The following is a 15,000-nucleotide window of genomic DNA, read 5'->3' as shown; positions in this document are numbered from 1 at the left end:
TCTTGTTTGGGTCTGCACGTTTTGTGAACCAGCGTATCCACACGGCGAAGGGGTGGGTGGAGCTAGCGTCTCAACAATGAGGAATCATTGATCAACAGCGTCAATCACAGAGGTAGTGGTCTCATCATACTCCTTTTAAGCCAATAATAAGACTCACACACTAAGATGATAATAAGACTCACACACTAAGACTCACATAATAAGAGTGTAACCTGTCAGCTTCGACTAACAGTGTATACAGGGATGTAGTGGTGAGTAAAGTGGGTATACTCTGATTAAAGAAGTGGGTATACTGTAGCCGAAATGTTAGTTTTTACATTAGTGGTGTTTAAATAAGTGGGTATACTGTGGGTCCATGGATAGAGAAGTGGAAATACTCCATATACCTCCGTATACCCTCCACTACACCACTAAGTGTAGTATTACTCACATATGAAAAAGGGATTTTATGTCCTGCAACGCAGTTATCCAACGCAGCTGCCTTTCGTTTGAGGACAGTTGCAGAAGGAGTTTGCGCCTCTCCGCTTCAGTGTGACCGATCACCAGCGTGTGCTGTTCTCTGAATGCTGTGGAGCTGGTACCCTATGAGGGGTACTGCCTGAGAAAGTAAAGTGGAAGAGCTTCTCAAAGAGGATGATAACTCCATGCTCCCCAGATGGCCGTTCTAGCTTGATACGAAAGTTCTGGGGGAGCCTGGGGGAGGAGAGAGGAGGAGGGGAGAGGATGAGGTGTAGAAGGAGTTGAATAGAAGAGGAGAATGATAAAGGTGGAGGAGGAGGAGGAGACATCTAGTGAGTCCCGGCGGTGGAAAATCCCATTTCCCCCACAATGCAGTATTGCAGAGCTCCCAACCGTGGGTCTCGAAGTGTAATCTCTCTTTAAAAATAGATAAACTTCCTCTTAGAATATGTTCTCTAAGCCCAGGTGCGATTTGCTCTCTTTAGTTGACAGGCTGCCAACATGGTGTGGTATCTAATCCTGATCCTCTATTCCCCAGCAGCAGCAGCGTATCTGACGAGATAATATTATCTCTCGACTTAAATATCATGTTGAATCCGCTCCGGATACTACATAATAGAGTCTGTATACTACATAATAGAGTCTGTATACTACATAATAGAGTCTGTATACTACATAATAGAGTCTGTATACTACATAATAGAGTCTGCTTACTACATAATAGAGTCTGTATACTACATAATAGAGTCTGTGCCACTTTGCAGCCCAAGCTGGCGTTCTGAGGGCGTATCGATGGGTCAAATAGTGAAAGAGTGACAGGTCGTAGCAGCAAATGAGAAACGCTAGCCCAGGTGAGATGGGCGGGGCATATCTATGAGCGCCAGATTTTTGCATGAAGGGTCCCAGACCCATAGAGAGATCTGCAGCATGCAGTAAAGCAGTTAGCGTAGCTTATATAGTGCATCAGCGAAAGAACTCTCATGGGTCTGGTGTTGAGACTAGAACCGGTGCAGAATTTGTCAACTCCCTAGGTGTTTATAGTCGTTCTATTCTTTGTACAGTTAGCAACTAGTTAGTTAAATGGTAAATGGACTGCACTTATATAGCGCTTTTCCACCTTAGCGGCACTCAAAGCGCTTTACAATGGCCTCTCATTCACCCATTCACATACATTCACACACCAATGGCGGTAGCTGCCATGCAAGGCGCTAACCTGCTCATTGGGAGCAATTTGGGGTTAGGTGTCTTGCTCAAGGACACTTCGACATGTGGACAGTCGGAGCTGGGATTCGAACCACTGACCCTTCGATCATTGAACGACCCACTCTACCAACTGAGCTACAGCCGCCCCTAGATGTCAGTCATCTGGAAGTATTACAGCTTGAACATCTATGACCGCCCTCCTGACGGAAAGAGATTAACTCATGAAACAAAACATCAAGCCTGTGTGTTTATCACCTTATTTTGTTCATTGTTGAAATTCCTTATGGGGGAAAAATGAATGTATTTTTTCTGCAAGGAACTACACTTTACCCCCAACTGCATTATGGGATTACATCATGACAACAACTCACTTGGCTCTCTATTGCTGAGACCCGGGTTCTTGGTGGGTTTCATGCTGTTTCTTCTGACAGATGCAGTCCTGGCGATTGTGACAGTCCTGGTTAACAACTGCGCTGTCTAAACGCAAGCGGTCCTCTCACTCACCTTGTAAGAAAATGGTCACATTAATGAGGCTTCCGTCAAGGGATGGTGGGCACACTAAAGTGGTCTTCCCCTAAGTGGTCTTCCCATGAGACAGACAGAGAGACAAGACAAGAGAGAGAGGTCCCACTTACCTCCAGAGACTCAGTCTATCAGTCTCTCAGGCCGTCACAGATCTAATTAACATAATTATGCCACGTAGAGTTTTTTTTCTGCTGATGCAGAGTAACAAGGGGAGTTCAGGATCATTAATGGAATATTGACAGGTGGCTGACCCCTGACCTCCACAGAGTAGCCTCCATCCTTCAGCGAGAAATCACACATACACACACACACACACACACACACACACACACACACACACACACAGCAGCAGCCACTGCAGAAGCCACAGCAGCAGCCCTCTGCCTTAATTGTGAATGGTCTGTCCATGACACTGGAGAATTAAAAGGCAGGCTTGTTGAAATGAGGTTTGAGGATTAGCAGCATGAATGGGAGCTTGTTTGTGGTCGTGTAGGGGTCTGTCTCTCGTTCCTCGGCTAATGTGCTTGGATGAGTCCTGCAGCTCTGTGATAGGGGGAAGGGGAGGGACATATGGAGGGAGAGGGAGGAGGAGAGGTAATAGGCTGAAGAGTTGAAGGGGCCGAGGAGGAGGAGAAGGAGGAGGGGGGAGGACTTGGAGGAGGAGGAGGAGCAGGGTTGGTCTGCAGTATAGGCGTCCCAGATTCCCCAGAGGTAAACTGTTGTTAAGTGTCGCTTCTTTAGAAGGTTGTTAATATTATTTGAGAGGGGCTGTTCTACAATCCCTCCCCAGGAGCAGAGGCTGTTGGCCGGGGAGAGAGGAGGAGACGTGGGTCTCCCAAAGGAGCTCTGTCTACCTGTCTGTCCTGTCTTGTGTCTTTTTGTCTGTTTAGGTAAATTCAGGCAGTCTGTCCAGATGATCTGACTTCATTTCCAAACAGAATGTGGAACAGGATCAGGTTAATACACCTGAGGAGATGGCTAGGACTCTCTTGGATGGGACTGGTAGTCTTTGGATTACTGGATTGATTTTGTATGAATCATTTTGTACCGTCGTCACAAACTGTTGAGCTACGGCGAGGAAGGTTTTGTGTCTATAGCCTGCAGGCTTTCAGACCAGCTTGAAAACAATGAGCTGCATCCTCGTGAAGATACTAGTTAATTGTCTAATATCTCTCTGTCTCTACCTCTCTCTCTCTCCTTCCTCCTTCGCTCTCTCCCTCCCTCGCTCTCCCCCCTCCTCCTCCTCCTCCTCCTCCTCCTGCTCTTCCTCAGCATCATGTTCCGTTTGCGGGCGTTGACTGCCGCCTCTGTGGGACTGGTGCAGTTGTCACGCCGTTACCATGGGGATGTCGTCAGGGGTCCTGGTCGGCGGAGGCTGATGCTGGCCGCTCTGGTGGGCGTGGCCGGGGCGTCGGCCAGCGGCGGCCTGCTCTGGACCAGGTATGGTCTCTCTTCATCTCTATCCCCTCCCCTCCCATCTCCATACATACACACAGGGGTGAAAATTAACTTTTTGGCTCACGGTGAGTCACCTGCCGAGGGGACTGTAGATGAAAAAATCTACCGGCCAAGTATATACAGTATATTTTTCAGATAGCCTTCCGAAATCTAGTCGCCAATTGGAAATTTTACCTGCATTTGGCCGGTGGCAGGTGTTAATTTTCAGCCCTGCATACACACACCACACACACCATAAGGTCCAGACACACCAATCCGACATCAAAGAACTAGCCGCGACAAAGGGCTGCGTTGTCTTTGTCCCCTAGTGTCGGGGGAAAAAACTTAGCAAGAACACACCACCCTGACTACAGCCAACAGAACTAGCACATTACATTCTGCGCCAGCGTAAGATCAAATAACTCTATACCAGCAGTAGTCTGTATCATCAAAAAAGGGAATTAAGTAGGACTATTTGTTGTGTTGTCAATCACTGTGTCAAACTCTGTTTGCTGGTAGCCTTGAACTCACTTATAGGCTCATTTAATACAGTTGTAAATAAACACGCTCCATTCGAGAGGGTTTGCATTAAGGACACACCATGGTTTAGCCCTGAGTTATCTCAGTTGTTTAGGGAAAGGAGATCGGCCTGGTCTTGTGTTAGGCGCTCTGGTGACTCCACACTGGCTTGCTTTTCCTCAGATTAGGAACAAGTGTACAAATGCTGTAAGAAAAGCAAAAACAGATAATTACCTTGATCTAGTTACTAATGCATATTCTAATCCTGCTAAATTCTGGAGTGCAGTAAATGTAAACAAAAACAAATCCTCTTATTCCCTCCCCACACAGATTATAATCAACAACCACGAGATCTCTGATAAGAATGACATCTGTCAGTCATTTAACCAGCATTTTGCTGAGGCAGGACATCTTTTTGACAGAAATATAACTGGGTCTCTGTCAGCTGCTGCAACTGATAGTCAGGGTCAAATGTCGCCTCATCCTAATTTTTCTCTCATCCCATTTACACTTGATGAGGTTTATCATGCAGTAATATCATTAGACAATAAGTGTTCCACTGGTGATGATGACCTGGAGGCTTACTTTATCAAAATGGCTGCTCCAGTTATGGTGGAGCAGTTGACCTACATCTTTAATATCTCTGTAGCCTCTGGTACGCTTCCTCTTGAGTGGAAATCGGCTAGCGTACTCCCTCCCATCAAACACGTTCTAGTGACTGGATCACACTTAAAGTTCCACGGACTAGAACAGGACTTGGCAGGACAGCATTTACTTATGCAGCCCCAAAGTCCTGGAATGACATTCAGTCCAAGTTAAAGCTGGAAGTTCTTCCTTCCCTTATGGAATTTAAATGCCCTATTTCATTTCTTTATGATTCATGTTGTAACTGTTTTTAACTAAGTGCACTGTACATTGTTTTGTTCTATTTTGTTGTACGCTCAGCAGCTCTGCAAATGAGGTGGCTTCACCTCAGAGCTCACCTGAGTATAAATAAAGCTTTCAAATCCAAAGTAATTTTGTAGAGCTAGGGATTTGGGACTAGATTTCAACGCTCCTTGAAACGGGATTTAAATATATGAGAGCCTCTTTCCTGCGTGAGTCAAAACGACGGCATTTTGTACGTCAATCAAACTAAAAAGGTACAGAGAGGAGGTGTGTGAGCGGAGGAACGTCTGATCAACTGATCTCACAGCTTTCAAGAGAAACATGCCAGAATCATCTTTACCAGGAGCGTGATTGAAATTCAGCTGGTATTTCTCCGTTCAGCTGTAGACTAAGTGATGGTTACTGTGGAATTGACTTGTCTTCATCGCTGGCGATCTCTGAATCCATATATTTCTATAGCCTAACGTATTAGGTTAATTCCTGCCCCTAGTATATTAGGCTGTATGAGCTGTTACTGTAGCCTACATGCTATAATAATAATAATAATAATTACAGGACCCGAAGGTGGGTCTTTATTCGGCCACAGGTGACACACACACAATTTGTGTGAGCGTCGACACAGCACACACACGATTTTTTCAGGCGTCGCCGGTGGAAATTGTTCCCTGCGTTCCTCCCATCCAAGCCGTCCTCCTCCAGGGACAGCCAGGAGCAGTGGGCGGCCATCGTTCATGGCACCTGGGGACCAAGTCCAAGTGCTCAGTCCAGGTCTTATAGGCCCTATTTCTGTTCTAGCCTACTGTAATGTAATAATACTAGGAGAAATGGAGCCTATGGACTTGGTCCAGTCCCCTGGCTACAGTAACAGCTCATATAGCCTAATATACTAGGGGCAGGAATTAACCTAACCTCGGGCCACCGACACTAATGACACTCACAGACGGTCATGACAGCCGATTATCGGCCCGGTGTGTCAAGGCCTATACACACACACACACACACACACACACACCACACACACACACACACACACAAACACGTGTGCACATATCTCAGCCCTGTTGTTTTGTTCTTAACGTCCAAAGCTTGTTGTTGTTTATTTGTCTGTTGTTTACATCCAGAGCGCATGCCGACGCCGGCCCCTCCGTCAGACACGCCGAGCGGCCCGAGCCAGAGGAGGCGGAGTTTGCGAAGGAGGAGGCGGGGTCTGAGGCGGGGTCGGAGAGCTCCGTGGAGGCTAGCGGAGGAGAGGAGGGGGAGGAGGGGGGCGGCGGCGGAGAGGGGAAGAAAAAAAAACCACGCTCAGGTTTCCGTGACCGCAAGGTAATCAATAAACTATAAAAAGTCAGCTGTTCAATCAGTTAGCCAGTCTATTGATCAACCGGCGTGGGTTGTCGCTGCCATCCTAATCAATGTCCAATAAGACTGAGTCATGCATTCTGACAGGGTGCTTTATGAAGTGGTAGGAAACTAATCAACATGCAAATGCCCAGTCATAAATGTATAGAACCATATAAATCATATATATGATTGTTTGGGTGTGTGGTCAGGGATCTTAATGGGCTTGTGGGAGAAGAGCAATCAATAGTCAATAAAGTCACATTTATTTATATAGCACATTTAAACATGAGTGCTATAAAATATGAAATACACAATAATAATACACAATAATAATAGACAACAGTCGGCATCACAGTTATACAAGTAGACACAGGACAACAAACAAGGAACAAGTCAGGGTGAATCGGGAAACGCTAAAGAATAGAAGTGGAAGTAGAAGTAGAAAGAATCTAGGTTTTGAGCCTAGATTTAAATGAGTCTAGGGGGCAGATCTGATGGAGGGGGGGGTGCTGTTCCACAGTTTAGGGGCTGCGACAGCAAAGGCGCCCCCCCCCCCCCCCTAAATTTGCGATTAGACCCCCGGACCACCAGGAGCCCCTGATTGGCTGATCTGAGGGACCTGATGTTGGAGAAGGGGAATAGGAGGTCTAAGATGTAGAAGGGGGCCTTTCCATGTAGGGCTTTAAAAACAAACAAGAGAACCTTAAAATCTACTCTGTACCGTACTGGAAGCTGTGTAGCGAGGCAAGGACAGGTGTGATATGGTCTCTCTTCCGGGTGCCTGTGAACAGTCTAGCAGCAGCATTTTGGACGAGCTGCAGGTGAGACAGGGATGACTGACTGATCCCTTTATAGAGAGAGTTGCAGTAGTCTAATCGGGAGGAAATAAAGGTGTGGTTAACCCTCTGAAGATCTGGAGAGGAGAGAAGGGCTTTGAGCCGAGCAACTGTTCATGAAATTCAAGTATCACCCATGTGTCCCATCCAATTTGTTTTTTCTGTTTTCCTACTTGATTGATGTTTTCTGAGTTCTCTGAGTTTATTGTTTTACAACGTTTGTGGAAACCAGGATTTAACCCCGTTCCCACAGAATCTCTGTTTATCAAGAGCGTTTGGTCTGTGACGTCACTCACATCCTCTGTACCGTCCTATAAGAGTTGATCCCTGACTCAGTATCCTTGCTCTGACTCTGGAAACACTTCCTGTGTGAGAGACCGCTTTTGCAAAACGTATTTCAGAATAAATCTATTGTCTTTGTTTGAAACCAGCTTGAATCGACCACTTGCGTGCTCTTATTTTTAAACCAAATATAAAAATACTTTCATACAACGGTGCGTAGCTGAAATAAGCATGCCTTCACCACTGCATTCACCTGCCTGTCAAACTTAAATTGGGAGTCAAAGATTACACCTAGGTCTTTAACGTAGGGCTTGACAAGGGCGGACAGGTTGCCTAGGCTGTTGTTGATCATAGTGACATAATTTGGGGGGCCGAAGAGGATAATTTCACATTTATTTTCGTTAAGTTGTAAGAAGTTTTGAGCCATCCAACACTTAGTCTTCAAGGCAGGACATGAGACCGTCAAGTTTGGACTGGTCATTGGATTTCAGGGGGAGATAGAGTTGTGTGTCGTCTGCATAACAGTGAAATGTTGAAAATGTTGTACTTCTGAATGATTAAACCAAGGGGCAGCATGTACAGAAAGAACAGAATGGGTCCAAGGATGGACCCTTGTGGGACCCCTCAGGAGAGGGAGGCAGAGGGGGAGGAGCAGGTCACGATGTTGACGGAGAAGCTTCTATTGCTGAGTTAGGAGGAGAACCAGGTTAAAGCCGAGCCACTGACACCAACGCCGTGTCGGAGACGATCTGTCAGGATGTGATCTATAGTGTTGAACGCTGCGCTGAGGTCAAGCAGCATCAAGACAAAGCAGTCACGGTTGTCAGTGGCGAGGAGGAGGTCATTACTCACTTTGAGGAGGGCAGATTCTGTGCTATGGCCAGCCCTAAAACCTGACTGAAATTTATCGAAGATGTTAGGGTGCAGGTAGGGAGATAATTGGCAGAGAACCACCTTTTCAAGGATCTTTGACAGAAATGGGAGCTTGGAGATCAGCCTGTAATTTCTGAGCTGGGTGGGGTCTAGGTTTGTTTGTTTCAATAGGGGCTGGACCGCTGTGTGTTTAAAGCAGGTTGGGACGGTAACAGTTGCCAGGGAGCTGTTAATGATGGAGAGGATACTGGGACCGGTTGTGTGAAAGACCTGTTTTCAGAAGAGCAGTGGGGACAGTTTCAAGGGGACAGGTAGCAGGTGTCATAGGGGACAGTTTCAAGGGGACAGTATCAAGGGAACAGGTAGCAGGTGTCATAGGGGACAGTTTCAAGGGGACAGTTTCAAGGGGACAGGTAGCAGGTGTCATAGGTAGCAGCAGAGAGGGGAGGGGAGGAGGAGAGGGGGACGATGGCCACTAGATCTCAGCAGCTTAAAACATGACGGAGAGGGAATCTGAACTGTCACTTTGAGACTGTGAGAAAGAGAGAGAGATTGAGATGAATTGAGAGAGCAGCAGAGAGAGAGAAAGAGACTGAGAACACATCTAGAGGTTCTGCTCCCGTCTCTCCTCACTAGCCATGTTTCCATCCACACATTTTATGCGAATTAAGTTATATCGAATTAAAAATGCCTTATGGAAACAGTAAAATTCGATTAAAAATCATGAAAATCGACAAAAACTTTGTACTGTCGATCTCATCGGATTTTCTCTCGTTCGATAAAAGTCTTTTGTGATAAATGCTTTATCCGATTTAAAGCTCTAGATGGAAACGCACGTTCACCGGCTTTATTCACATTCATATTTTAAGCGATCCTCACAATTCGATTGACAAGTGGATGGAAACATGGCTTGTGAGAAAGAGAGAGAGAGATTGAGATGAATTGAGAGAGCAGCAGAGAGAGAGAAAGAGACTGAGAATTGGGCAAATGAAAAGAGGTATCCCTGCAGCAGCTGCTACCTGAACGAACCGTGTGCGTACGTACGTGCGTGTTCTCACTGTACTAATTGTTTTTGTAACCGTGCGTAACTCCCTCCATCTCTCTCGTGAAGGTCATGGAGTATGAGAACAGGATCAGGGCCTACTCCACTCCGGACAAGATCTTCCGCTACTTCGCCACCCTGAAGATCGTGAGCGAGCACGGCGAGGCGGAGGTCTACATGACGCCGCAGGACTTCGTACGATCCATCACCCCCAACGAGAAGCAGCCCGAGAGTGAGCGCATCTCCTTCTCTCCCTCTCTCTCTCTCTCTCTCTCTCGTCCTTTCCATCTCTCTCCCTCTCTCTCTCTCCCTCTCTCCATCTCTCTCTCCATCTCTCTCTCTCTCTCCCTCTCTCCATCTCTCTCTCCATCTCTCTCTCTCTCTCCCTCTCTCTCTCTCTCTCCATCTCTCTCCATCTCTCTCTCTCTCTCCATCTCTCTCTCTCTCTCTCCATCTCTCTCTCTCGTCCTTTCCATCTCTCTCTCTCCATCTCTCTCTCTCTCTCCATCTCTCTCCCTCTCTCTCTCTCTCCATCTCTCTCCATCTCTCTCTCTCCCTCTCTCTCTCTCTCTCTCTCTCTCCATCTCTCTCTCCTCTCTGTCTGCCTTTCCATCTCTCTCTTTTTTATCATTCTCTCTCTCTGCTTCTCTTCTCTCTATTTATCTCTCTCTGTATAGACAGCATACGTATCTTTTTTTCTATCTCTGCCTCGCTCTTGTCTTTCTCTGTATCCCTCTCTCTGTCTATATGCATATTCCTCTGTGTCTCTCTCCCTCTATCCATTCCTCTCTCTGTGGGGGTCCTGTATCCAGTATCCAGGCGTGTTCTGTGGCTATAAAACTTTTTAGCTGTGCGTGTTTCAGTGTTTCCTCAGGACAGGAGAGATTACTGGTGATTTATGATCACTACTCAGCAGAGCAGATCACACCTCTCTCCCTCATCCTCGCCCTCCTCACCCTCATCTCTCTCCCCCATCCACACCCCCTCACCCTCACATCCCTCTCCCCCCTCCTCACCCCTCTCTCCCCCATCCTCACCCTCACACCTCTCTCCCCCATCCTCGCCCTCCTCATCCTCACATCCCTCTCCCCCGTCCTCACCCTCACATCTCTCTCCCCCATCCTCGCCCTCCTCATCCTCACATCCCTCTCCCCCGTCCTCACCCTCACATCTCTCTCCCCCATCCTCACCCTCCTCACCCTCACATCTCTCTCCCCCGTCCTCACCCTCACACCTCTCTCCCCCCTCCTCACCCCCTCACCCCTCTCTCCCCCATCCTCGCCCCCCTCACCCTCACACCTCTCTCCCCCATCCTCACCCTCCTCACCCTCACCCCTCTCTCCCCCATCCTCGCCCCCCTCACCCTCACACCTCTCTCCCCCCTCCTCACCCTCCTCACCCTCACATCTCTCTCCCCCATCCACACCCTCCTCACCCTCACATCTCTCTCCCCCGTCCTCATCCTCACACCTCTCTCCCCCATCCTCACCCTCCTCACCCTCACACCTCTCTCCCCCATCCTCACCCTCACATCTCTCTCCCCCATCCTCACCCCCCTCACCCTCACACCTCTCTCCCCCCTCCTCACCCCTCTCTCCCCCGTCCTCACCCTCCTCACCCTCACATCCCTCTCCCCCATCCTCACCCTCCTCACCCTCACACCTCTCTTACTGCTGCTCAGACTCTTCCTGACACAGCATTTGGTATATTAATGATCAGGTATATTAATGATCAGGTTTTAACTACAGCAGCTGCCAGGCTTAGTGCCAGGGAGAGATATGTGATCAGAGGCCCTGGAGGGCTGGGCTGGGTTAGGCCATGCTAAGCTGTGAGGACTGGGCTAGGCTGGACTGGGACTAGGCTGGACTGGGACTAGGCTGGGCTGGGACTAGGCTGGGCTGGGACTAGGCTGGGCTGGGACTAGGCTGGGCTGGGACTAGGCTGGACTGGGGCTAGGCTGGACTGGGACTAGGCTGGACTGGGGCTAGGCTGGGCTGGGACTAGGCTGGACTCAAATATTACATTGAATCACTTTGCTCCGCGTGCTACATAATAGACTGTGACACTGTGCCACCCCATCTTGTTTTTTGAGGGCGGGTCTAGGGGTCAAAATTGAAAGAGTGACAGGTCATAGCAGCAATGAGAGAGTGGTTTGAAAAATAATTGACAGGTAATAGTAACAATGAGAGTGGCTTGAAAAATGATTGACAGGTCATAGCAACAATGAAAGTGATGTGAAAAATGATTGACAGGTCATAGCAACAATGAGAGTGGTTTGAAAAATGATTGATAGGTCATAACAACAATGAGAGTGGTTTGAAAAATGGGTGGGAGCGCCCTATCGAGAAATGGGTTGGTTCTGCCAGGATTTTGGCGCTACCAATCACTTGCCAGGATTCGAAAACTGGAAATCTGCAGCATGCAGTAAGGTAGTTAGCGAAGCTAGCAGCGTGAGAACTCTCATGGGTCTGACGTTGAGACTAGAGGGAACCGTTGTCCTCTCCTGCTCTACAGACCGGATATCTTCATCATCATCATCCGCAGACTCCAGGTTTAGAGCGGTTCTGGCGATGGAGGATGAAGGATGTTAGATTGTATTTGGGAGCGTTTTGGTGATGGAAATGGTCTGTTAATGGCCGTCATTAATCTCCAGCAATTAACTAATGAGGACTTATAACGGGCAGTATTTCAAAACAGATTTGGCCTACATACAAATAGTACAGTAGTATCAACAGTAACGCACACACACATACACACACATACAGTGCACACACACACACATACAGTACACATACACACACCACACTGCCTCATACACACAAACACACACACACACATGCTCAGACACACACACATGTGCATACAGTGAGACAAATGTACTGTAAAAGCTGTCTAATATGGTCTGTCTGATTTCATACACATTAACTATCCATTCTCTCCCCCCCCTCTCTCTCTCTCTCCCTCTCTCTCTCCCTCTCTCTCTCCCTCTCTCTCTCTCTCTCTCTCTCTCTCTCTCAGACCTGGGTCTTGATCAGTTCGTGGTGAAGCGCTATGATGGCAAGGTAAGCAGTGGGTGTGTGGGTGTGAGGGTGGGGCGGGCGCGGCAGGGGAACAAAAGAGTGGAAAGATACTAAGTTGTTATGAAAGGTTAGTGTTGTTATTGTTAAGGCCACTTGAATGTTGCCTGGAGGCTCTTTTCTTAATCAACCTCATTCCTCCTCTTCAGAAAAACCCCCATCTGTGCTCTGCTGATCCCAACAGAACGATATATCTAATTTCTCATCCTGTATCTCCGACGGTCTCTTTCTTCCTTCATCTCTGTTCTGATCAGTAGAGGGACTCTGGAGGGGTATTGGATGGTTATGAGTTCTAGGAGATTGTGTTTTCAATTACAGCATAACCTTGGTGTGTGTGTGTGTGTGTGTGTGTGTGTGTGTGTGTGTGTGTGTGTGTGTGTGTGTGTGGTGTGTGTGTGTGTGTGTGTGTGTGTGTGTGTGTGTGTGTGTGCGCGTGTGTATGTGTGAACCTTAGGTTTTAATCTTAAGAAAACTCAGCAAGGGAGATGAGTGGCACAATCATCACCTTTACCTACTTCTCTCTCTCTGTACTTAATCTCTCCCCGTCTCTCTGTACTCTCTCTATCTCTCTGTACTTTACTCTCTCTATCTCTCTGTACTTTACTCTCTCGCTGTCTCTCTCTCTCTCTCTCTCTCTCTCTCTCTCTCTCTCCTGTCGAGGGGAGCAGAGATTTATCTGACCCGCTCTGGAACAGGTTCAGATGTAGAAGAGAAAATAGATATTCTGCACCCTCAATATTCCAGTATGAGCAGTGTGATACAGATGGTAATAACCAGAGAGTAACCCCCCCTGTCCCCCCCCCCGTCCACTGCCCCCCCCAGCCCCGTCCCCCCAGCCCCGTCCCCCCCCCCCCCCCTGCCCCCCACCCCCGTCCGGGAAGTATTGGACTGTCCCAGATTTATGTCTCTCGTTGGCTCATGTAAATGTCACCCATATCTCTCGGCTCGCCTTATTTACTAAGCAAATCTCCTCACGCACACACACACACACACACACACACACACACACACACACACACGCACACACACACACACACACACACACACACATACACGCATACATGCACACACACACACACACACACACCGTGTATGGTGATAGTGTCCCAGAGAGTCCAGCCATCGCCAGGCGTTGAGACTTCTCTCTCCACCTGTCCTCCCAGGGGCCTCATTGGCTAGTCTCCTCCGGCAGACGGCATGAGCCCTGCTCTCTCTCTCTCTCTCTCTCTCTCTCTCTCTCTCTCTCTCTCTCTCACTCCCTCTCTCTCTCTCTCTCTCTCTCTCTCTCTCTCTCTCTCTCTCTCTCACTCCCTCTCTCTCTCTCTCTCTCTCTCTCCTGTCTCATCCATTCTTCTTTCTCTCTCCTCCCTCTCTCCGCGCCCCATCTAGTCTGTATAATAACAGGGCCATCTCTGTCTCTCTAAGGTCCAGGCTGTTCTGTGCTAATCATTAGAGGTTCAGCGGGGTTTGGGGGAATGGAGGGTGAGTTTGAGGGCAGGGTAGTCCCAGGGGGCTGGTGCGGAGAGGGGCGTGGAGTATGGGGGGGCGGGGGCGGGGCATGGCAGCGGCGGGCGGGGGGGGGGGGGGGGCTGCGGGGTTTGGGAAGGATGGCTGAACGACCTCTCTCCTCCCCCCTCCTCTGTCCTCCCCCCCTTCTCTCTCTTCCCCCTCCTCTCTCCTCTCTCTCTCTCTCCTCCCCCCCTCCTCTCTCCTCCCCCCCCTCCTCTCTCCTCTCTCTCTCTCTCCTCCCCCCCTCCTCTCTCCTCTCTCTCTCTCTCTCCTCCCCTCCTCCTCTCTCCTCCCCTCCTCTCTCTCCTCCCCCCCCTCTCTCTCTCCTCTCTCTCTCTGCCGTGTGTGAGTGATGTAATAGCTCTACACAGCATATTAAAAAGTGTTCCTTTAACCTCCGTGCATGGAGGGAGTGTTTGTTTTAACCTCCCTCCCCTCCCCCCCCCTCACCTTACCTCCGCTGCCCTCACCTCGTCTCTCTGACACACTCATCGTGTTTTGATGTACTGTAGTGTGTGTTTGTGTGTTTGTGTGCGTGTGTGTATGAGGGCCTATACGATGTTCCTATTGTGTGTTGGTGTAACTGTATCTCATCTCTTCTCAAGCCTCAGCCATATTGTCTACGCGTTTACGTCATCTGGTGATAGAGTCCCACGCTCCGCCTAAATAGATAAACTGACATCCTTCTGTGTTTTTAAATGGATTATGTCCTTGTAATCACATCTCTCTCCTCGCTCTGTCTGAATGTCTCTCTCTCTCCTCTCTTCTCTCTTCTTTCTCCCTGTCTTCCCCCCCTCTATCTCTCTCTCTCTCTCTCTCTCTCTCTTTGTATTCCCCTCCCTCTCACTCATTCTCTCTCCTCTCCTCTGAGCCGGTAGAGTAATGTTGTCGTAATGTTGTTGTTGACATTGTTCTGCTTACTGTTGTTTAATCTCTCGTGCTTTGCAGTCTTCTCTCTCCTCCATTTAACCAATAATCCCTCCATTTTCTCCACATCTCCTCCCCACCA

The 15,000-nt window shown here is 48.5% G+C and overlaps 1 protein-coding gene across 1 annotated transcript in view; it reads left to right on the top strand.

Annotated features, from left to right (window-relative positions):
- Window positions 1-15,000, top strand: part of micu1 (mitochondrial calcium uptake 1) — a 19,226-nt gene that overhangs the window by 366 nt on the left and 3,860 nt on the right. The window contains exons 2-5 of the mRNA XM_084458903.1: window positions 3,460-3,627; window positions 6,153-6,354; window positions 9,475-9,637; window positions 12,424-12,467. Of these exons, the coding sequence (XP_084315029.1) occupies window positions 3,464-3,627; window positions 6,153-6,354; window positions 9,475-9,637; window positions 12,424-12,467 (573 nt within the window). The 5' untranslated portion in view covers window positions 3,460-3,463. The remainder of the gene's footprint in view (window positions 1-3,459; window positions 3,628-6,152; window positions 6,355-9,474; window positions 9,638-12,423; window positions 12,468-15,000) is intronic.

The sequence above is a fragment of the Borostomias antarcticus genome, assembly GCF_949987555.1.
Source record: "Borostomias antarcticus genome assembly, chromosome: 25".
NCBI lineage: Eukaryota > Metazoa > Chordata > Actinopteri > Stomiiformes > Stomiidae > Borostomias > Borostomias antarcticus.
This window is presented reverse-complemented; position numbering and strand designations above follow the sequence as displayed.